This window comes from Phasianus colchicus, chromosome Z (assembly GCF_987193195.1).
Source record: "Phasianus colchicus chromosome Z, bPhaCol1.hap1.1, whole genome shotgun sequence".
In the NCBI taxonomy this organism is placed as follows: Eukaryota; Metazoa; Chordata; class Aves; order Galliformes; family Phasianidae; genus Phasianus; species Phasianus colchicus.
This window is the reverse complement of record NC_143476.1, coordinates 83,406,667-83,428,402: the sequence shown is the minus strand read 5'-3', so window position 1 is coordinate 83,428,402 and position 21,736 is coordinate 83,406,667. Positions and strand designations below refer to the sequence as shown.

The 21,736-nt window shown below is 44.3% G+C and overlaps 1 protein-coding gene across 1 annotated transcript; it reads right to left on the bottom strand.

Annotated features, from left to right (window-relative positions):
- Positions 1-20,848, bottom strand: VCP (valosin containing protein). The gene is made up of 17 exons (XM_090131329.1): positions 20,669-20,848; positions 16,105-16,216; positions 15,546-15,718; positions 13,286-13,428; positions 11,712-11,842; positions 10,029-10,160; positions 9,515-9,617; positions 7,521-7,654; positions 7,138-7,273; positions 6,025-6,137; positions 5,090-5,254; positions 4,875-4,997; positions 3,652-3,864; positions 2,129-2,437; positions 1,071-1,226; positions 557-711; positions 1-158 (listed from the first exon to the last, which is right to left on the bottom strand). Exons 1-17 carry the CDS (start codon positions 20,683-20,685, stop codon positions 53-55), a joined length of 2,421 nt encoding a protein of 806 aa, XP_089987455.1. The 5' UTR covers positions 20,686-20,848; the 3' UTR covers positions 1-52.
- Between the last annotated feature and the right edge of the window lie 888 nt (positions 20,849-21,736).

Genomic DNA, 21,736 nt, shown 5'->3' with positions numbered 1-21,736 from the left:
TTTTCCCTGTACAACGTGGCCTGATTTGGAGTTTGGTCCTGAGGACAGCGAGTTAACCATAGAGATCATCATCGTTGTCTTCACTGTACACATTGCCCCCGCTGCCACCTCCTGTGCCTTGGCTCGGCCCAGCGCCTCCCTGGTTACCTGATGGGAACCTGCACACAGCAGTGCAGAACAGAAGAGAAGAGATGTAGTTCAGAAGCCTCCTCACAGCTCAGCACAGTTCCCTCCCTCCACACCCTGATGCCAAGAAAGAAAAGGGCAAGAAATGTGGTGAAGTCTTATGGCAGGTCATAAAAAGGCGTACAGTATTGCCAGATGTTGCTTGCATTAAAGGAAAAAGGGTTGATGGGCTTCAGGAGCACTAACAGAGCAGCTGCAATTGACCTGCAGTGGTTTGTACCCACCACACGCTCAGCTTGCTGTACGCATTGGGGAGAACAGGAAAAAGCAGTGGAAGAGGGATTGTTATCAGAGAACATCAAAACTGCTCTCAGCGCTCTGTCCCTGGGGCTAACCATGTCACACTGCCCTCCCCGCCTCCCTCAGTTACCTGAAGCTGCCAAAGCCGCGGCTCTGTTGTAGAGTCTGTGCAAACATCTCGTATTTCCTGATGTCATTGTCACTGACAGAGCGGCGAGCAAAGCGCATGGCCTCCTCGAAGTGATCCCTGCGTATCTCAGGAACCGGGTCGTCCTCCTCCACTTCCTGCAGCAGGACAGAGAGCTGAGATGAGCCACGTGCAGCTCAACACCTGCCCACACCTCCCTCTGGGTCAGGATGCATCAGTACCCACTGAGGCAGGGGCTAGAGGGGGATGCTGCAGCAGACTGACTCACAACTGCTGCAGGGGCCTGCTGAGCAATGCCAGTGACGAGGCACTATAGGAGGCCCTCACCCTCCCACAAGAAGAGAACAAAGTGCTCCAGCTCAGCAGTCTGTGCCAAGAGCCTACAGCCTACTCGTCCTCATCTGAGGATTACTGAGAAAAACTCATCATCCCTCACCCACAGGCAGAGGTGGGCTGCCTATCTTATAAGAAGGAAGGCTCAGAGTGCCCCACTCACCATGGCAGAAGGGTTGGTCTGCCTCTCACGTTCTCGCCTGATCTCACTCTCAATGGACTCTCGGATGGCCAGTTTGCAGGCACGCTGGCAAATTTCTGTCAGGTCAGCCCCCGAAAAGCCATTGGTCATCTTAGCTAGGAAATCCAGGTCAACATCCTAGCAAAACAAACAAACAACAAAAAAAACACCCCACAAGAAAAGCATTTACATCTTGTACTCTCAAATGACAGAGGTGTCTTAAGGCACTACCTTAACTTTGGCCAGTATGAAGAAGATAAGCTGTTAAGGCTTGTGTTCCTGGTACAAATATGCTACACTTTAGGGCAGGCCCCCACACCCAGCAAGAACCTGCTACATGGCTACAAATGTCTCCCCATTGCTCATTTTCAAGAAGAGGCATGCTGATTAGGATTTCAGCTATAATCTGCTCAGATCTTAGCATTTAATATCAATGGAACAGTTTTCAGAATAGAAATGGAGATGGGGCAGAGGGAAATAAAGAGAACAAACTTTTCCCCTCAACTGACACAGTGGCACCAGAACCTCCTCCTAACAGCACTTAAAAAGCTAAGCTTGGCCTTAAGAAGTTTGTTCACTCCCTTTGCATCTGTTTTTCTCTGATAAATGCTATTTGTTTCATTATTGCCTGCTCCCCAATGACAGGCAAGGGATATAACTCTTGTCTATGAAAGAGTTCAGCAATTAACTGCAATGGCTTCTCTTCAAATTCCCCACCCCCGTTTTCTACATTTATTTTTTCAGAGAACAAGAATCCTTTCCATCTTGCCATAACAGGCACTTCCCATTCCTGCACCGTGGGCAGAACTCTACTATGTGATAAAGACCTGCTGTGCTTACACACTGCTATCTAGCTGCACTGACACTTAGTTTTAGATCTCGAGCCCATCCCTACCTCTTCACTTCCATCCTTCAGGGATGGAAGGTTTCCCAGCTCTGCATGGTCTGTAGCAGTCACCAACCCTCTCTCTCTGCCCCCAACTCACAGGGAATAGGTGGAGCACATAGCAAAATCAAACCAGATACCCCACGGTACCTACCTTAGCAACTGGTGATTTCCTCAGGTTGGCCTTAAGAATAGCAACCCGAGACTTCTCATCAGGCAGGGGGATATAGATGAGTTGATCCAAGCGGCCAGGGCGCAGGATAGCTGGATCAATGATGTCTGGCCTGTTGGTAGCACCGATGATGAAGACGTTCTTCTTGGTGGACATTCCATCCATCTCTGTCAGGATCTGGTTGATGACACGATCTGCAGCACCACCACCATCTCCAATATTCCCACCTCGAGCCTTTGCAATGGAGTCCAGCTCATCAAAGAAGAGCACACAAGGGGCTGCTTGGCGGGCCTGTAAAGCAAAGAATGATTAAATACCATCAAGCAAGGAGCACGCTGGTTTCATACTAAGCCTCCCCCTAGAATCAAAGGGGTTCAGAAGGGCATCAGAGCATTGTCACCTCCAGGAGAGCTTGAAGGAGCTGCTTTAGAGCAGGCTCCTGCAAACAAACCCTCCATAAACTCTCCTAATAACACGATAAATTTCCCCAAAGCTGGGATCACTGTGAACCAGATAAACAGAAGGGTGGTAGCTCTGATGGCTAGAGGGTAACTGCCTGTGCAAGAACTCTCCATTCAAGATCTGGGGATATCACTTTGTTATTTAAGCACTGCGGTACTGGTAGATGTCGTGGGGAAGGGGGTGCTCTGGTCACTGCCTTCAGCTACCAAACAAGAAGTCAGAGAGAAAAGGGAGCCAAATGCTTCTTCAAGGTGTGCAGTGAGAATAGGTGCAAATTGCTGCAAAGGAAGTTTCAATTCGAAATAAGGAAAAAAATCCTTCACAACAAGAGAGTTAAAACACCAGCACACAGGGCTACAGATACCAAGGATTCTCCATGCTTGGCATGTGTCCAGAACTAATATACATGAGGTCCTAATATATGCAAACCAAATTTCCAAGTTGTCTCTGTGCTCTGGACAAACACTTGGAGCAGATGGTATCTGAGGCTCTTTTCCAACTTACAATTTTTTCCCCTCATTCTTCCTTTGACTTCGCTCTTTCAGCAGCTTCCCTGACCCGGTAAGAGGATTCCCATGGTAAACAAGGCATGTACCCTCTGCAACAGAAGGTGACACTATCTACAGGGAACTGGGTAGTAGGAGTCAAACTCCTTTCTATGTCCTCCATACTGAAGGACAAGCACCTGTAGGATGCTTTGAATATCTGTACTGGATATAAGATAATGAGGTTTCAAAATAAGTTAGTAGAGATGTGGGGGATGTTTATGTCACCCTAATGCTTGCTTCACTGCTAAGGCACTGGGACATTTGTCATCCTGTAATAACAGATACCAACTGTAGAAGGACAAATCCATTTACATATCTAGCTTCCCAAAGAGAATTAAATCCCCAACAACAGGAAACCAGCCCCTGCTCACACTGCTAGTTGGAGAAACACAAAATACACAAATAATAACCACGCCAGTTAAGACAGCACAATGGAGAAAATATGCTGGGATATCTAAGCACAAATACAGTACAGGGAGCAGAATAAACACCCACCTTGTCAAAGATCTCGCGCACATTGGCTTCTGACTCTCCAAACCACATGGTGAGCAATTCTGGCCCCTTGATGGAAATGAAGTTTGCCTGGCATTCATTGGCAATGGCTTTGGCCAGAAGTGTTTTACCACAACCAGGTGGCCCATAGAACAGAACGCCTTTTGATGGAGTCATGCCAAATTTGAGGAACTTGTCTGGGTGCTCCACAGGATACTAAATTAGAACAATAACACAAAAACCTTAAAATGGGCCCCAAAAGGTCTGTACTTTGTTCCTACCAAAAAGAAACCCCCCAAAACAACAACAAAAAAAAACCAACAACAAAAACAATTAAAAAAACACCCTGAGATTTCTAGTGAGTTAAATGCAGGATTCTGTCTGCTCAGGGCCACTGGGGTTTTTTAAATGGGGACTGGTTTGAAAAGCACCACAGCTAAACTGCAAAGTTGCCCTAAACAGTCTGTTCATTCTTAAGGACTCAACACTACAATTTGGGCAGTTTTCCAGCACACTTAAACCTAGCTTTGCTCTGCACAGCAAAAGCAAAAGGGAACAAACAGCTCATTATCCAACCTAGTCAGCTCTGTCCTCCAGAGACAGGCAAGGTGTCTAATGTGAGCATTTATCCTTAGCAACAAGGTCAGATCTAGGCAATGACTGAACACCAGAAAATTAGACTAAAAATTTTTGTTTGTTTGTTTGTTTTACACTCAGACAAGGTGTCTCTGCAGTGCTAACTGAAAGTAGGAATGTATCAAAACCCAGCAGACGCAGACATGAGAAGTTTCCACAGAGCATCTGTGGGACTTTTCGTGTCCCTTCATAGCATACTTCATTATTACTTCTCATCTGTCCCTATGCTAGAAGTGACAAAAAGCTCTTTGAAGGCTCAGTGCATGAGAATTTTCATTCGCCTTCTAGCATATAAAGCCACTACATGATAAAACTCTCAGCAGTGGTCTCCACTTAAGCAAAACTATTGCTGTGTCTGCATGTAGCACAAAGTTCACTAAAGATGTCACTGCAGACTCAACTAAGGAAAGCCTAACAGGAAAGCTGCTTCCTAAAACCTTCCTCTTCCTCAGCTCGCTAACACAGAATATTAAGGTATTTTCAGTCCACTACAAGCAATTATTCTAAAAATCCCTGCATTTCACAGCCCAAAACAAAATATTGAGATTCTTTTTATGCTGAGTGGGCAAAAATCTGTTGGAAATCCTCACCTGTACAAGCTCCTGGAGTTCTCTCTTTACATCTTCTAGACCACCAATATCTTCCCAGGTAACTTGTGGCACCTCCACCACAGTCTCCCGAAGAGCAGAAGGGTTGCTCTGGCTCAGAGCCCACTGTTAACAGAAGAAACAGCAGTACAGAACTGTATCATGTCACGAAAAAGCAACTAATGCACTTAGAAGAAAAAAGGGCAGTTTTGCATTACCCTGAAGTCATCCATGGTCACAGCCAGCGAGTTCATAACTTCAGCATCAATGGTTTCATCTTCCAGGTCTATGAGATCCATCTTCTTTCTGATAGCCTGAAGAGCAGCTTCTGAGCAAAGAGCAGCCAAGTCAGCACCAACATGTCCATGGGTCTCATTTGCCACCTGAAAGCAAAGCACTGACTATGACTCACAGGGATACAAGCAAGCATTCACAAGGAAAGGCATGCTCTGGTCACTCATTCAGAGGTGCAGTGAAACTCTGAAATATAGGAATGTCAGTGCTCCACTGTGATTTTCAGGAAAAGTGCTACCACATATTTAACAGGCAGAGACACTATTCTGTGTCCCACTTGAGATCAAAGTTGCAATTGGAATTCAGAAGGCATGCAGAAAGATAATCACAAAGACTGGAGCTCTTCACTCAGGATAGAGATTACAGGAACAAAATGAGTGTCCCAAATCACCACAACACTCATACTGCTGCTTTAAACTTACTTCATTTTTAAAGAGAATGCCACAACAAACACAAGAGGTCAGTGGCAAACCATGTGCAGATTCTACTGACACATGATTGCTACACTCCGCAATGCCATTTTTAATGAGCAAGAGAGGATTTTGGTCACTGTTAAACTAATTAGAAGAAAGCTCAGAGATCACACATTCACCCATTTAAAGATGTGTTAAATGAGCAACTAACATTTGCTGGTCAAAGCCATAACAGCTCTTCCACTACAAAACACTGCACAACGAACATTCACCTTTCACAGAATCACAGAATCGTAGGGGTTGGAAGGGACCTCCAGAGATCATCGAGTCCAACCCCCCTGCCAAAGCAGGATCCCTACACCAGGTCGCACAGGTAGGCGTCCAGGCGGGTCTTGAATATCTCCAGAGAAGGAGACTCCACAACCTCCCAACATCATGCTACTCACCTGTTCCAGATCCACATCATCAGCCAGTTTCATATTTTTTGTGTGGATCTGCAGGATCTCCAGGCGACCAGTTGCATCTGGGATACCAATATCTACCTCTCTGTCAAAACGACCTGGGGAATACAACACATGTTATGCTACTGATTCTACAAACCAAAGAAGCTGCAGTGGCTTCTTCCGACTGAGCAACCTGATGACAAGCCATAATTTCATAAAATGCCAGAGCTTTCAGTTTCTCTACAGCATCTATCAGCACAGTCAGAGTCAGATCAGAGAAGGAGAGGCCTTAGCAGTGTAAGGAAAGTGAGAGAAAGTGAGACGACTATATTAAATAGAGTTCAGGATTACAAAAAGCAGATTGTTACTGTCTTAGTAATTTTTTTCTGGCCTCATCTGCAGAAAAAGATATCACAAGATAACATTTGCTTCTCCAAGACATCACAAGACATTTTTGTTTACTCCTATCTCTGTGTCCTGAGCATAAGAACTTGAGGGAAGAATTTGGCTTTTCTGAACTTTTTACAGTACACACTAGCAATGCTCAAGCAGTGAAATGCCAAAACCTAACGTGGGGAGGCAGAAAGCCTACATATTACTGAAATACTAACTGAAGTACATATGCCTATCATTAGTCTCCAGTCTAGTCTGCAGACTAAAGATGCTATTTTCTCCTGTAAACTTGACTGGCTTGCTATTACAGGCTTCACTGCTCATACACCAGACATTCATTCACACTGCAGAGCTTTGGAAACCCAGATCTTGGAAACTACCTGACTCCTCATCAGTAAAAATTAAGAGAAGCCAGAAAATTAGCCTGAGGCATGAACATTCTCTTAAAAAGCCATTTACTCCTTCAAGCTAGCCTCAACTAAAAAAGGCTACCACTAGATTTCAAGTATTTTGTTATTTCCATAAGTTCCAATCTAATAAGACGAGAAAATTATACCAAAGCCCAGAACCCTAGAAGCTAACCTCAAACAAGAAGTTGGAGACAAATCACAATCAACACAGACAATGTTTAATAACAAATTTCTGCTCAATGTTTTCAAGGCGCCTGAAGCATAGCCTGTAATAAAGTATTAACAGACAAAACAAAGATGATAAACCAGTTACCAAATCGCCTGAGTGCTGGGTCAATGCTGTTTGGTCTGTTGGTAGCTGCCATAACAATCACATGTGCTCTCTGTTTCAGTCCATCCATAAGAGTCAATAGCTGAGACACTATGCGACGCTCCACCTCTCCATGCGTCTGTGGAGATGGAAAGCAATGATCAGATTTCAAGGTCCACAGCACAGCACAGGTACTAGAGCTGCACCACAGCAGACAGACACTAAAACCACCAGCTGCTTCGAAACATTGTGGACAATATACAATTCCTCTCAGGTCCAACTGCTGCCTTACCCTATACTCAAAGCACAGAGATTCATGCCAGTTGCTACCAAAAAGGGTGTACATCTTACACAATACATCTTAAGCTCCCAAAGTCTATTTTTACCTTCTCTCTCTTCGGAGCAATGGCATCCAGTTCATCAATGAAAATGATGGCAGGTGCATTCTTTTCAGCTTCTTCAAAGGCTTTCCTCAGATTGCTCTCAGACTCACCGGCCAGCTTGCTCATGATCTCAGGACCTGAAAAATAGCAGCACTGTGGCACCCAGAAGAAAAGCAGACAGCTCCAAGGCATGCAGCTGAATTTTTTCAGAACAACATTCACATGGGAGTATCTATATTTCAAGCCAAAGCAAACACTATCAACCAAATTCACTAAATTTGCAGCTGAACAGGCAAGAACAGCATGCGGAATTACTTTCTATCGTTACTCTGGTGTTTTCAGTTTACTCTAACAGAATGCAGTACTAGTCAATGAGCTACCTTTAGCTGCCTCTTTTCTTACCCTATTTCACACTTGGTGAGCTTCTCTGTAATGTGCCACCACACACTGTTAATGCCAGTCCTAGCTTGCAAGAAAAGCAATCAAATTATATGGTGATGAATTACCAGAGTAGGGAAGGAAAAAGCTGTAAGATACTGAAACTGTCTTCAGCTTGTATTATACAGGTAAACATTTACCTCTGTACAAGCTTATAAATAAGTTCCAAAACAAAACAAACAAGTATGAACAAAAAAACACACATACACAACAAAACAAAAACAAACCCACAAGCAAACAGCCAAAAAAGCACACCATGCAATCTGCCCCCAAAGCATTAATTCATAAAAAATATGAACACGCCAATTCCAGAAAGGACAGCAACCCCCTGAGACTTCCTACAATTGCTAAACTCTAACACTTAACAATCTAATTTGTTTAGGTTTTTTTCATCATGATGATGGAAATGATCATGAAGACAAACTATGCTTCTTCAGAAGGATCCAAGGAAAAGAAACCTGATGCTCAGGAGTGTAAAGCTGCTAGCTGACTGAAGTGCTCTAGCTGCAGAGCCTCTGGTCCAGGCAGGTACTGTTTCACTTCAGGTAATCCATCAATTCACACCAGCTCTCTCTACTGCCTGCTGCTTCAGTTTTGGGATGAGCAGAGAATGCATCACTAATTCTGACAACAAATGTCATTTTTATGATGCAAGAGAAGCACAAGTCTATGGCAATTGACTTATTATTAGTGACACCTTTCATACACTTAGAAAGTATAAGACAAGGGTGACATGTGGGTAGAGACATCCATTTACTTCTAACATCTTCAGATAAAAGCAAGTTAATTCACTACCACTGGTCACTCCTATGACACCTTGAGATAAAAAGCAGATACTACTGCTTTTTGCTATGCTGTGCTGCTTTCACCTTCATGGGTCTAATTGAAATCATAGAAGAGAGGAAAAGCAGCAGTTCTCAAGTACAAACATTCAGTTATTGTAGCACTGATTGTAAAATGGGAGAGAAGAGTACTGAGGAAAATTCAGAATTTTGTTTGTGGACATAAACTAGTACCTATCTATCTCAACTGCTGTTAAGTGATAATGATCAGCATGAGGTTCTGTCATTTGTAGCTAAGTTCCAAGGTACACATTATAGCTTTCAGGAAAAGTTCCTCCTAATTAAAGATAAGTGAAACAAAACAAGACAAAACAAGTCTTGTACTTTACTTGAAGGGAAGAAAAATGCAATGCAGACTAGCTTTTTTTCTGAGTAAAACATGCTGGCAAAAAAAAAGGCTTTTTTTTGCCCATATACATGGAATAATCTCACTGCTTCAGTCCTAGCTGTGCCCCTACAACATAAATGAACACTCAGACAGACTGAGTTCCTGCAACACAAAGCTGCCTTTCAACCACTACACTTAAGTTCAGTGCCACTACAGATGCTTCTGCACAAATGGCCTCTAAGCATCTCCAGAGGGGCACCTGAAAGAAGCAAGCAAGGACAGATGTCAAGGACACGTGCCTACACAAGCCTTATTTAAACCATTTACTACCATTAGTTGGATGAATGATTACACAGCAGATCTTGGTCCAAAGCAGACCCAAAACTTACCATTGATCAGGAAGAAGAAAGCCCCAGTTTCATTGGCCACTGCTCGGGCAATCAGTGTTTTGCCAGTGCCAGGTGGACCATACAGCAGGATTCCCCGTGGAGGCTGGGAAAAGAGAAGGGATTTAGGTGGTAAACTAGTATCAGAATGCCTAAGAAGCTTCACAGCGAAATTCCAAGTATTTGATAAAATCACTCTGAAATGATGATGCAACCTCATGCAACAGCTGCTATCCTACCACCAACACCCTGACTACTTTGCATGACACACAAACAAAAACCCAGCCAGTAATTGACAGTGCTTATTCAAAACATCATTCTGTTTTACAAGTGCTAGTGCTTCAATCTGTAAAACACGTAAGGAAATTCTCCCCAATACCAGCATTAAAGAGGAAGACAAACAACACACAAGTTATTCCTCTTACTTATTCCCCTTCAGTATGTCCTAAGGCTCCTACATAATGAGCCATCAGTGAAAGCAAGACCACTCATCCACCTGATGCACACAGGTACCCACCTTCACTCCTATGGCCTTGAAGAGAGCAGGATGTCGGAGGGGAAGTTCCACCATCTCTTTGATCTGAGCCAGCTGCTTCCGGCAGCCACCAATGTCATCATAGCCCACCTCATTCAATGACTCTTCTTCATCCTACCAGGAAGGAAACGTATTAAACACTTGAGTGAAAACAATAGTTCAACAATCCCTCCCTAGTTCCAGGAGTCTGGGCTTTTGCTCAGTGTCATTTCTTTGTTGTTTTGAGAATCTCATTTTCAAGTCTTTCTCATGTCTTTCACATTTGTTTCTTATCTCTGACTACCCAAACATTCAATGGCAATTGCCTGCCATAGGAGGCATCCCAGAGATCTCCCATAGAGACAAGGTCCATCTCAAGGACCCCCACAGGGGGTTCTCAGCAGAACCCACCCTGTTGGATAACAGCCTGAAGCTAAAAAACTGAAATGTCCTTGGCTCTGTACAGTGTTTTTCAGCAACAACTGAACATTAGTATGTTATCAACATTGTTTTTATCCTAAAGCCAAAATGTAGCACCATACCAGACACAATGAAGAAAATCAACTCAGACCCAGTTGAAACAAGGATACTGTAACTAAAATAATAAATAAACATCACATGGAATCTTACAGGAGCTCAGGCCAAACACTCACCAAGCCAGTACCACTACTTTAATACGAGACTGTCCCTGACAAGTGCTGAAGATCTCCAGCGATAGAGATTCCTGATCTCTCTAGGCTCTGCTCTAGGCTTTGGGGAAACCTTTTTTCTAGCATCTGCCAGGAACTTTCTTGACTCAGCTTGTGCCAGTGCCTCTAGTCCTGTTCCTGGGCACAACTTTCAGAAAAGTCAGGTTGCCTACACCTTTCCACCTTGCCAGTAGGTCTGCTGCTTCACCTTTCCTTCTCTAGGCCGCATAAGCCCACTCTCCCAGCCCATCTCATTTATTTTGACCTCAGGTTCATTTTGGTAGCTTTGGCTGAACCTGCTCCTGTCTGCCTGTGTGGTGTTCTAATGAGCCCAGACTCATTCAGTGTCCAACAACTGTTAAACAGAGGGAAGCTAACCAGAAAGCAGCACTCAATCTGACTTGCAGCTAGTTAAAAGGCAGTCATGGCCAAATTACTCCTATTCCTGAGATTTCCTACTCTATAAAAATAAGGTGGCCTACGCCTGATGGACCAGCCATTCACACTGCCTTAAACTTTGGATGTCCCAGGTTAGATATCTCAATAGCTTGAAATAAAGTTAAAACAAAACTACCTGTTTAGAGATCTCAATTATCTCACTTAAAAAACAATTAATTGCTTTTTTCTCACATGGCACAAAATTTAGCAACACATTTAAGCCTGCTATGGATCAAGGGAACTCTGGAATTAAATGATGCATTTAATGTCCATAAATTCCACTTAGTGCCCAGCCCTAGATACCCGGAAGCAGATGCAAAACCAGCTGCTACCAAATTATGGCCTAGGCATTAGTGTAATCTCAGTATCTGAGGAAGGACAGTGGAAGCACATTTCTCAAACTACTGCCAGCATCAGCTCATCCCCTGGAAACGCAGCTTCCAGCATTACATTCAATACACAAAATGCCATTCCCAGAGCTGAACACACTGTCACAGAAAGAGATTTCACAGGACAGACTGAAATCAGTACAAGAACCGTGTGATAGGATTCTGCTCACCTCTCGTTTGATGGGCTCTCCTTCACAATGGATCACTGTGTCCGGAGCCACTATGCAGTAAGGGCTTGGATCTGTCTCCACCACTTTGAACTCCACTGCACGCATCCCTCCACGCACCAAGAAAATGTCACCTGTGAAAACCCACAATTCATTACCCTGTTGCAACTGACATCTGCAAAATGCCCATCCCTGTACATCCAGCAGCCTCAGAGGACAAGAAAATAGGTTATACATGCATATGCCACTAGCATTTTTCATACTGCTCTGTATCTCAGACTCAAGAGCTGCACCTGTGACTATTAGGACATCATTCAGATCTGCAGCAGTTTAATCTTCTCAAATTTCATGCAGAAACAAACAGAAAACAACAGAAAGGAATGCTCCAACTAAATACCAAACAATCAAACATAATTGTCATATTTATTTTTCATTCAGTTTCAATTTAGCTTTTTTAGAACTCTTTTTGTTTACAGAAAAGAAAAAGCCCTTTAGATTCTGTTTAGAAAAAAAATAAGCAAACAGGCTAATAATAGGGTTCAAAAGAAAGATGTTCATGTTTTTCTCTGTCATCTTTAGAAACTAGCTATCAATTTACAAATTAGCTGCCTGCTTGCAGTGCATAGCCCAAGGGACAGTAGACAGCACAACTGCAAGTGAAAATTCATGAGACAGGAGAAACCAAAGGCAGACTGAAATGGTGCACCAGCCTGAGCAACCAGAGGTTTTCAAGAAATATGCAGAGCAACGTGAGACTCGATCTCAAAAAGGTGGTTTCTTTATACAGCTCCCCAACTGCCCCACTTTGACTCCCAGTGCCTTATGTTTGAGAACAGCAACTGCTGACCATTTCACTAGAGAAATTAATTCCAGCCACCATCTGTACATTGCTTTTGCTACTACTGCTCCAACCAGGTGACTTTCTAGAGTGGCTGTTCCAGCCTGCACAAAGACATGCAAAGGTAAGTCTTGAATGTCCTATTACAGCCTACTGGCTCAAAGAAGAAATTCTATCCAGAAACAATGATGGAAGGGACAAAAATCTCTAACATAATAAAAAACTTACTTTGAATTTATCTTAATAAGTTGTTACTAATTGCAACAACTGCTTGTTTCTAGAAGCAGAATAATACATATTAACTATAACTTCTGACTAAATTGGACCACAGAAACTAGAAAATTTTATTCAACTTGCACTTATACTGTATTAGGACCTACTTGCTCCAGCAGATGTGCTACCAGCGTAGCTCTAAAGCTGCAATTGGTTTTCTAAGCACTCTCTCAGTTATTGTATTATTTTGAAGAAGTGAATTGAATTACGGTGTCACTTGGTATATCCAACCAATTGCTTAATACAGAAGCAAACACCCAATCCTCTCAAATTGTAACAACTTAGTTTAAGATTTTCTCCTAAGTTCTACCCAAGTTTTGTTGTTGTTGTTGTTCTTGTTTTTAAACAAAAAAAAGAACAAATATCAGCATTGGTAAAATCTCACTCGAAAGATGCCAGTCTGATGCCTTTACTCAGTCTCAGGACTACAGTACATAATCAGGACTTCAAGAGCAAGTGCTGTTACCTTTCCTGATGGGTCTGTATGCTTCCAGGAAGTATGGTTTGAGATAAACCTCAAAGAGATTCCCTGTGATTCCTTCTACTGTGTCATCAATTGGCAGCACATGGATACGTTTGCCATATTTCACATCTGGACAGGGCTGGATGCTGCAACAGAAGAAAACATCAGTTAGCCACATCACCCTGGACTTACACCCAAGTCTGGAAAAGGCAGTAACGTTTCTTCTCAGGCCAGTACAACTCCCAGAAAGGACTATCCAAATTCTTGCTGAGACTTCCCACCTCCCTAAGAACATTTAAATGCTGAGAAACTAAATACCCTAGAGAGCTCGTCTTCACATCACACCTTCCTTCATTCCTCTGAGCCTTATCCAAGCCTGCTGGGGTGTTTCATACTTTCTTCCTGCTCTTCCACCAGGATGTCCTTCACTAACCCAAAATTCACAAATTACTAGAGCAGAAAGACAACCTGCAGGAATTACAAGCTATTTTTTGTTTCAATAAGGAACTAGCTACAGTCAACCAACTGCACAAAAAATAGAGCTGCAGGTACCTTTTATCTTTCATCTCTCTCTTGTAACTTACCACAAGGAATCAGAGCCTGCTGTCAATAATCCTGATACACAGCAGAGGTTCTCTAAGTACCAGTCAGTGGTAATCAGCTTGCAGCCAGGTATCCATATGACACCCCACTTTTCAGAAACTGAAGGTTAGATGGAAGTCCTAAGGCTCTTTTCCCCCATTTTAAATAAACACTGCAACTATCATTTTATAGTGTAGGTGTGTAGGCCAAAAGCCTACTGTTGTGATAGCTGCAGCTGAAAAGTAGAAAGCTCAAACTGGTTTTGCCTGCTTAAGAAAAGCCTACATAGAATTGCAATTGACTGCAATATTTTTCATGCACTACTTTGTATCTTAACAGATACTTTCAACATATGCCTTACAAAGATGATACAGCAAAAGAGTAAAGGAAAAACCAGACCACCCCAGAAGGAAAAGTTTATGGATCACAAGCAGGAGGTGTTTGGCCCATGAATCTGGATTTAGATAGAGGCTAATCTACAGAAAGCAATACAATAAGTAATTAAATATCAGCAACAAAACCTTAGAGAGCAACAAATGTGAAAGTTCTCTGACCACTGCAACAATGCTAATAACAATGCTAATAACCCTGATTTATAGGGTTGAGAACTATCAAAGACACAGTCCCATCAGAAAAGGTGAGATCAGAGGCTGAACTGTTACACTAGAAAGACTTCAAAAGTAACCTCATATCTAAAATGAGTATTCACCTTTACTTGACACAAACTGTGTCAAAGGTTTGTCCTGTTCCAAACAGGGTACTGTTTAAAATTTGAATTTTCTAGTATTAGAGAGGTAGGTGATACAGCTTCACCTGTCTCCTCAACAAAGTTTGTATGAAACAGTTTGCATTTAAAAGTTATGCCAGTGAACACCCCAGGAAGTACAGTGCCAGGCTCTAGTTTTCCCAGAACATGTAGGAGATTGCAAGTTAGGAAGATCCTCAATAGTGAAACCATTGGCCTTCCCATATTTAAGCCTGCATATTAACACTTCTGCATTTCCGAAGTGCTCACATGGCATTCCCCAGCTCCTATAAGCTAAGATGTACTTGACACAATATTATCTCACAACCTTCTCCAAGTGTCGCACAACAAGATTATTCCTGCAACACTTTTAAATAATTCCTAGTTATAAAGTTACTTTTGGAACAAAAACTGAAATTTAGACATTCTGAATATAAATGTATTCTGAGGTCTTTTAATTTTCACTGCTTCATGTTTTTTATATCCGTCCCTAGCACCTCTGAACACTTGTATGTCACAAGGCAGCTGGGTGCTTCAGCTAGATACTGTGAGATAGGTTACAATACTGTTCAACGCTTTCCACTGTTACTGGTATAGACATAAAAAAAAGAATTCGCAAGTTCATCTGACAAAGTAAATTTGGGATCATTGAACTACCCAATTTAACTACAGGAGCTACGTTTGTGAAAGAGCTAATAGACATCAAGAATCTTTACCATCAATTTTCAGTATTAATCTGAGTATGTACACAGCCAGAAACACGTGCAAAAGTTAAGTGAGATCCCTGATGCAAGCCACACACTTGGAAACATTTCTGAGGTCTCTTCTAAAAGATATAAAAATAATTCCTTCAAACTTTGTCTTTAAATTCAGAGCCAGTACACAAATTATGCAGGCAACTAAGGAATATGCACACATTAGCAAGCCAGTCCCCACCTGATCACATCACCCAGGCGCACTCTCAGGTTGTTGCGAACAACCCTATTCATGCGAATCTTCTCATCTGAGCAGGTATCATCTGACAGAACAATGCAGACTGCTTCTCTCCTCTTCTTTCCTTTTAGGAGAACAGTGTCTCCTCTGAACAGTTGCAATTCATCCATTTTTGCCTGTTAACAGTAAGAACATTAGAACAAGCTTTTGATAAGACAAGAATTCAAGCATTTGAACGCAATCACTTGACCTTGGTGAATTACGTATTGGAAGTGACATACTAAAGCCACAAAGACACTGGATCTCATTGCATAGATCAAGAGCTAACCCTGAAACCAGACTGAGGGCTTAAACTCAACTGAATCTTAAAAGTTCATGATCAAAATCTATTCTTATTACGTAAGAGTACTAGAAAGCAAGACAGTCCATCTCCCTCACTTGTAACAGCTGCAGTTTCTAATACAAACACTTAGATTCATACTGCATAGTTAAATTTCAAGTTAATATACAGCAGCTGTTTATGTATTATCTACATTAATTTTTTTGTTAACAGATAACACACCTGGGACAGTGACACCACACTGTTGTCTTCATTGATGGCTTCATCAACAATTAACCGATTGGGCCTGTTCTTCTGCTTCAGAATAGCAGTCGATAAGTCATCTGCTTTAGAACTGGAGAAGAAAACAGAAGGACTAAGTTTAAGTGATAACACTCCTCCCTTTGCAGACACCCCCCCTTGTTTTGGTTTCCATTTTCTACATGTTTCTTTGTCACCACATCTCTTAAAAACTATACTTGTTTGTAAAATAAAGGAGAATGTTATTCCCAGGCACCAGTTTCAGGTGTTCAATGACAACATTTCCTGTGGGTAAACATTAAGTCAGTCTCAAATGGAAATGGCTATAAAGTTATCTATGAAAAGAAGTGGTCACTGAGATGTTGCTGACAGTGTTTTCCCTAAAAGAATTACCACTCATCTGCAATCACATGTAACCACTGCCAGTGAAACAAAAGTTTAAGTCCGTTTGGTGTCCGATCCCAGATAAATGGGGGAATTAAAGAACAATGCCACAGCTACCCTGACAGGAAGAGCTGGTAGGAGTTCTGCCTGTCAAGGTCTATTAGTTAAAGCTAGTAAGCCAGTGAAATTATCAAGAGCTCATTAAAAATTGTTTGTTGTTTTGGTTTTTTTAAGAATTCCTCTGTGATATCTTCACAGAAGTCTCTGAAGCTCTAACACACTACACCACAAGAAATATGACAGAAAATGATTTGCTTGACTTTATCAAGGCAAATAGAAACAGTAAGGAAATGAAAGAAAGGCAGATTAATACATTTTCTTTAAAAAAAAAAAAAAACAACCACCACCAAAAAAGCACGATTTGGAGCCAACTGATTCCTGAGGAACTCCTGGACGTTGTACTTCAGCCAGTCAAAATAGCAACATGGTTGTAACTTCCCCTGACAGACATCTGACTACTTATTTCTAAGTAGTTCAGAGGTCACAGAAAATGATGCAGAGTTCAGTTTGATTCTGACAAAAACAATAAAAATGCTTTTCTCTGTCTTGAGCAAAGAGCAGGCAGCCCTTTGTGGACAACCGCCTTGGCTCCATTTAGCTCTTTAGGGACAAAATAACTAGAAGTCAAACCTTGAGTAGCTGCAGAATAACAAGCACTACTCAGTATGAATGCAGCATGCTGCGGGATTAACTGTGCTTAACGTGGTCACTCACCTTGAGAAGCATATCAGAGAGGTCTGTCATACCTCGTCCACAGCATGACATTGCCCCCCACACACTCAAGACCGAAGTTTTTCCAAGACAAAGTGTGTGGAGCCACCTCTTTTCCCTGACACTTGGAGAGGGACAACAAGCAGCAGCCAGGGAGTGTAGTCAGTGGTTTTCTAAAAGGTCCTCAAGCTTTGCAAAAGTCTCAGTAGCAGAGGAAACATGGTGAAATTACAGGGAGCATTATATTAAAAGAACAAAATAAGGAGTTGTAAAACATGCCTTTCCAGGACTGCTAGCACTGGGCAAGTTGATTTTTTCCCTTTCTTCATTCATGTGCAACACATAAGAAATTATCATATTCCCCTTTCAATTATTGTGCAAAATGCTCCAGACCCAGCCCTTAAACCCAATGAGATACAAGAAAGGCTGCTAGATACAAGCAGAAAGAAGCCCACAGCTGCCATCTTCAAGGGAAAATGCGGTCCCGGCAAAGTCCTAAAGGGGCTGGGACTTACACACACACAAACAAAACAACCCTAACAGAGAAAAGGAAACTGGGACCAATATGCCACCAGGCCAGTAGTTAAAACAGCAAACAGAAATGAAGTACTCTGCATCAGCATAAGCTCCTGGGCAAAGGAAATTATTTCAGTAGGTACACTGCAAATCTTGAACTAGGGGACACCAGACAGCAACAATACCTCTATTTAGTCTGTTCAAGTTTGAATGCAAATCATACTCCTCCATACATGAGATTGGATCCAAAGGCCTTTTGGTAAGAAACCATTGCCAGACTTTGGCTGCATAAATTGTCACTGAAACTGAGTAACTATCCTTTGGGATGCAGAGATTATTACGCAGACTAAAATACATGCCAGGACACAAGATAAAATGGAAGAGAAATTGGGCAGCAAGTGAAAGGTTTTTGACCAAAGCTTTCATTAAACCAAAAGCTGCATAAAAACTGGGGAAAAAAGTGCAAACACTTTCCAGTACACAGCAGTGAACAGCACAGCAAGAGGTACATTTAGCCCTGCTGAATGTGAGGAAAAAGTTTTGGTACTGAAGAACTGAATCTGCAGTTTCCTAGGTAAGAAGCAAGCACTGAATCAATGCTATCATTACATTATGGCATTTAAAGCAATCAAAGAAACTTGGAAGCGTTAGAAAAAAAAAATCTAGAGGAATCAGCATACACATACCTAAATGCCTGGAGTCAGTTTCAGTTATCTACCCTAATTGTTGTGCAAAAAAAGAAAAATAAAGGTTTTAGAAAATTACACAACAGTTACACAGGAAAGTGCCAACTCTGACAGACTAGTGCTGCCCTATCTTTCAGTTACAACTTAGGGTATCACCATCACTATTTGTTTTTGTTCTGCCTCTCCTGGGGGCTTCTCAAGCATTAACTGAAAAGACAGAGCAAAATGTGCCCCTCAAAAGGAGAGCCCAAACTGAAATACTAAGCTGGAAACCTAGGAATGTATTGTGATCCTCTTCTGCCAGTCTTCCTATGCGTGCTGGTGAACTCCAGTGAAGTGCCAAGACAGACACCTAGCCTGACTAACTTTTAATGCTCCTCTATGAGTTTTCTGCCAGAGAGAAACTGCAACATCTTCAGATCACTTCCCCTACTCACTCCTTTTGCCAACTCCCTCACTCATTTTCCCTCTCACTCCTTTTTTAGAGGTAGAGGTAGACTTTTAAAAAATTTCCACACTTTTAACATTTTTCCGTGTGTCAGAACACCTCTGTTTAGCAGACAGTAACACCCAAAGGCTGTAGTTACAGCAGACAACATGAAGCAAGCAGAAAATAATTACTGATTAGCCATTCTTTTGAGAACAACTACTAAAGAAAAGAAATAACTAAAATCACAAGAAATCCTAATGAACTAGGGAACTAAGAGATTCCTGTAAGTCTGTGGTAAATATATAGTGAAAGGTCACTGACTCAAGACGACTCCAATTTCAGCAATGAAAGTGAAAACAATCATGCCTTCTGGAGGCTACTGGACTTTTTTTTATTAACGCCCTTCCGAGACAAACCTGTCAGTAGCTTCTTACCAACCTGAGCCCAAACATCCACGATACAGATGGAGCTGCTTTCCCCAGGTAGATATTAAAAGCCTACAAAACATTTTATCCATTAAAGCAAATGAATGACATTTCAGATGACTGCAGCCACTCACTGGAACAGCACAGGACGACCGAGTTCAAAGGCATGCTGAAGATGAGCCAGACAGGTACGCACACGAAAATCTCTCAAGAAATCACACTCTGCTAGCTCGTGCAGTGCTAAAATTCAACAAGATGGTTGCCAACAGCACTGAACTGAACTAAAAACTGTGGCTAAAAGGCAACTGTTCCCTAGTTGAGTAACTTTCTACGTGGTGAGAAAACTTTGCAAAAAGAAAATACGTCTTTTTCACACAGCTAAAAAATAGGTCTATTAGACTATCATCTTTATCACAAGCATTCAGCGCGACGCTGAATGCTTGGCACATCTTCAAGGACCCGACTTAGCAGGGCCAGGTCTAAATTTCAGGAGTTGCAAAAGAAAACTAGAACACAAACAATAGACGCTAAAATGACCGAAAGTGCCTTTGGCAATGCCAGCGAGTCACTTCAAGTATTCCTGGATTTAGGAAATCACGTTCGGGTGCCGTCTTTACTCAGCTCGAGAGCCAACCCAGCGGAGCGCGCACGTGGGATGGCAGCCGCGGGACTGTTATTGCCCAACTCGTTTTTGAGAAGCGTGAAAGACGATCTTCAGCCTGCAACCGAGAGCGGCGCGAGGCAAAGGCACGAGAGATGAAAATAGAGCGGATTGCCTCAGCCGCCACGGGGCCGGCCCGGCACAACACAACATGTCCGCCTCTCCCCATGCCGAATCACTCGCCAGCCCGCAGCCACGGCCCGGGGGCGGCTCGGCGCTCGCGGGACAGAGACCTGGCCGCGGCTCTGCCCCTCTCGCCGGCCGCTCCGCCGCTTCCTCCGGGTCCTACGAGACAAAGCGCCGCCCGGCCGCGGCCCAGCCCGGCCGGGACACCGGGGCTCGGCGAGAGGCCCGGCCTCGCCCCGCCGTGACTCGACACTTCCCGGGCAGGGACGGCGGGAGGGGGCGGCGAGGGCCCCCTGCGGGCACGCGCCCGGCCGGGAGCGCGAAGAGCGGCCCACCCTCCTCCCGCGGCCCCGCCTCCGCCCGCTCGGGGCCTGCATGACACAGCGGGATCGGGAACCGGAGCCGGGCCCCCGCCGCGCCTCCGAACGGCCCGGCCCGGCCCGGCAGCGCCGCGCGGCGCCGAGGCGAAGGACGGGCAGGAAGGCCGCGCCTCAGCGCCTCGGCGCCGGGCCTAGGCCGCGGCCTGCCGGCAGGAGCCCGCACTTACTCGGATCCTGAGGCCATGGCGCTGAGGGGAAAGGGGCGAGGGGAAGCGCGCGACGGCGGCTCCTCAGAGCGGGCGGCGGCGGCGGACGCGGGTCTCGGGCGGGCTCGCGGCGGACGCGGGTCGGGGCGCTTCGCGCTGACTGAACCTCAGAGCCGACTCATCGGAAGGGGGAGCTCCGCCCCGCCCCGCGCCTCCTCACCTGCCTAGCAACAGCGTACGCTGGCCAATCGGAAATTCCGCCCGGCGCGGGGCTCGGCCAATCAGAAAGCGGATAGGAGGGGGGGGGAAGAAAAAAAGAAAGAACGCTCTCTGTCCTTCGCCCCGCCCCTTTCCTTTTCACCTCCCAATCGTCACGAGCCAAGCGCGACAATGGTCAGCCAATCGCAGCGCTCTTCTGCCGTGGCTGCTCTACCAGGCAACACGGCCCGTGCGGCCAACAGCAAAAATCCGCCAATAGGAAAATCCAGGCGGGAGCTCCCGCCCCGACGGCTACCCGCCTCGCCTCACGATTGGCTAGCAATTGAGCGGAGAGACACGGAGTAGGAGCGCTGCAGCCAATTAGAAGGGCGGGAGCTGGTGACTGACAACTTGGCGAGCGTCACTGGTGCGATGAGCGCGCACGGGCTCTGCCGGGCGCTCCGCGCGTGGGCGAGAGCGTAGGGACGCGCTCAGTTGTCACGCCGGCGAAGGGAGGGTGCGTAAGGCTGGGGCTCCTGGACGGGGGCCCGAGGTTTGGTTTTGTTTTGTTTTGCTTTCTCCCAAATGTAAGGGATCTGGGGACAGTTCTGGAAGATTTGCCTCCGTGGGTTGTGAGCCCTTCGAGAGGCACTGCACACCATCCACCTCCACGCACCCCACCACCTTCCAGAGCTTCTGTAATTTGGCTCCTGTGCTCCCCGTTCCCTTCTGGGGATAGCAGGAGTGCAGCAGGAGCCCCAGTGCAGCCCCACGTTTGCAGTAGAGGCCAGGAGAGCAGCCCCGGGTCTCAACTGCTTTTGCTGGCTCATACACCACACCAAAGTCAGAGCTCCAAGCCACACACTTGAGCTTCAGACACTTTTCTAGGCT

Coding starts and splice junctions, on each gene's coding strand:
- VCP (XM_090131329.1), bottom strand. Junction 7,655..9,514: donor TTTCTTCTTCCTGATCAATG/GTAAGTTTTGGG, acceptor GCTATTTTTCAG/GTCCTGAGATCATGAGCAAG. Junction 3,865..4,874: donor AACTCCAGGAGCTTGTACAG/GTGAGGATTTCC, acceptor GTTCTAATTTAG/TATCCTGTGGAGCACCCAGA.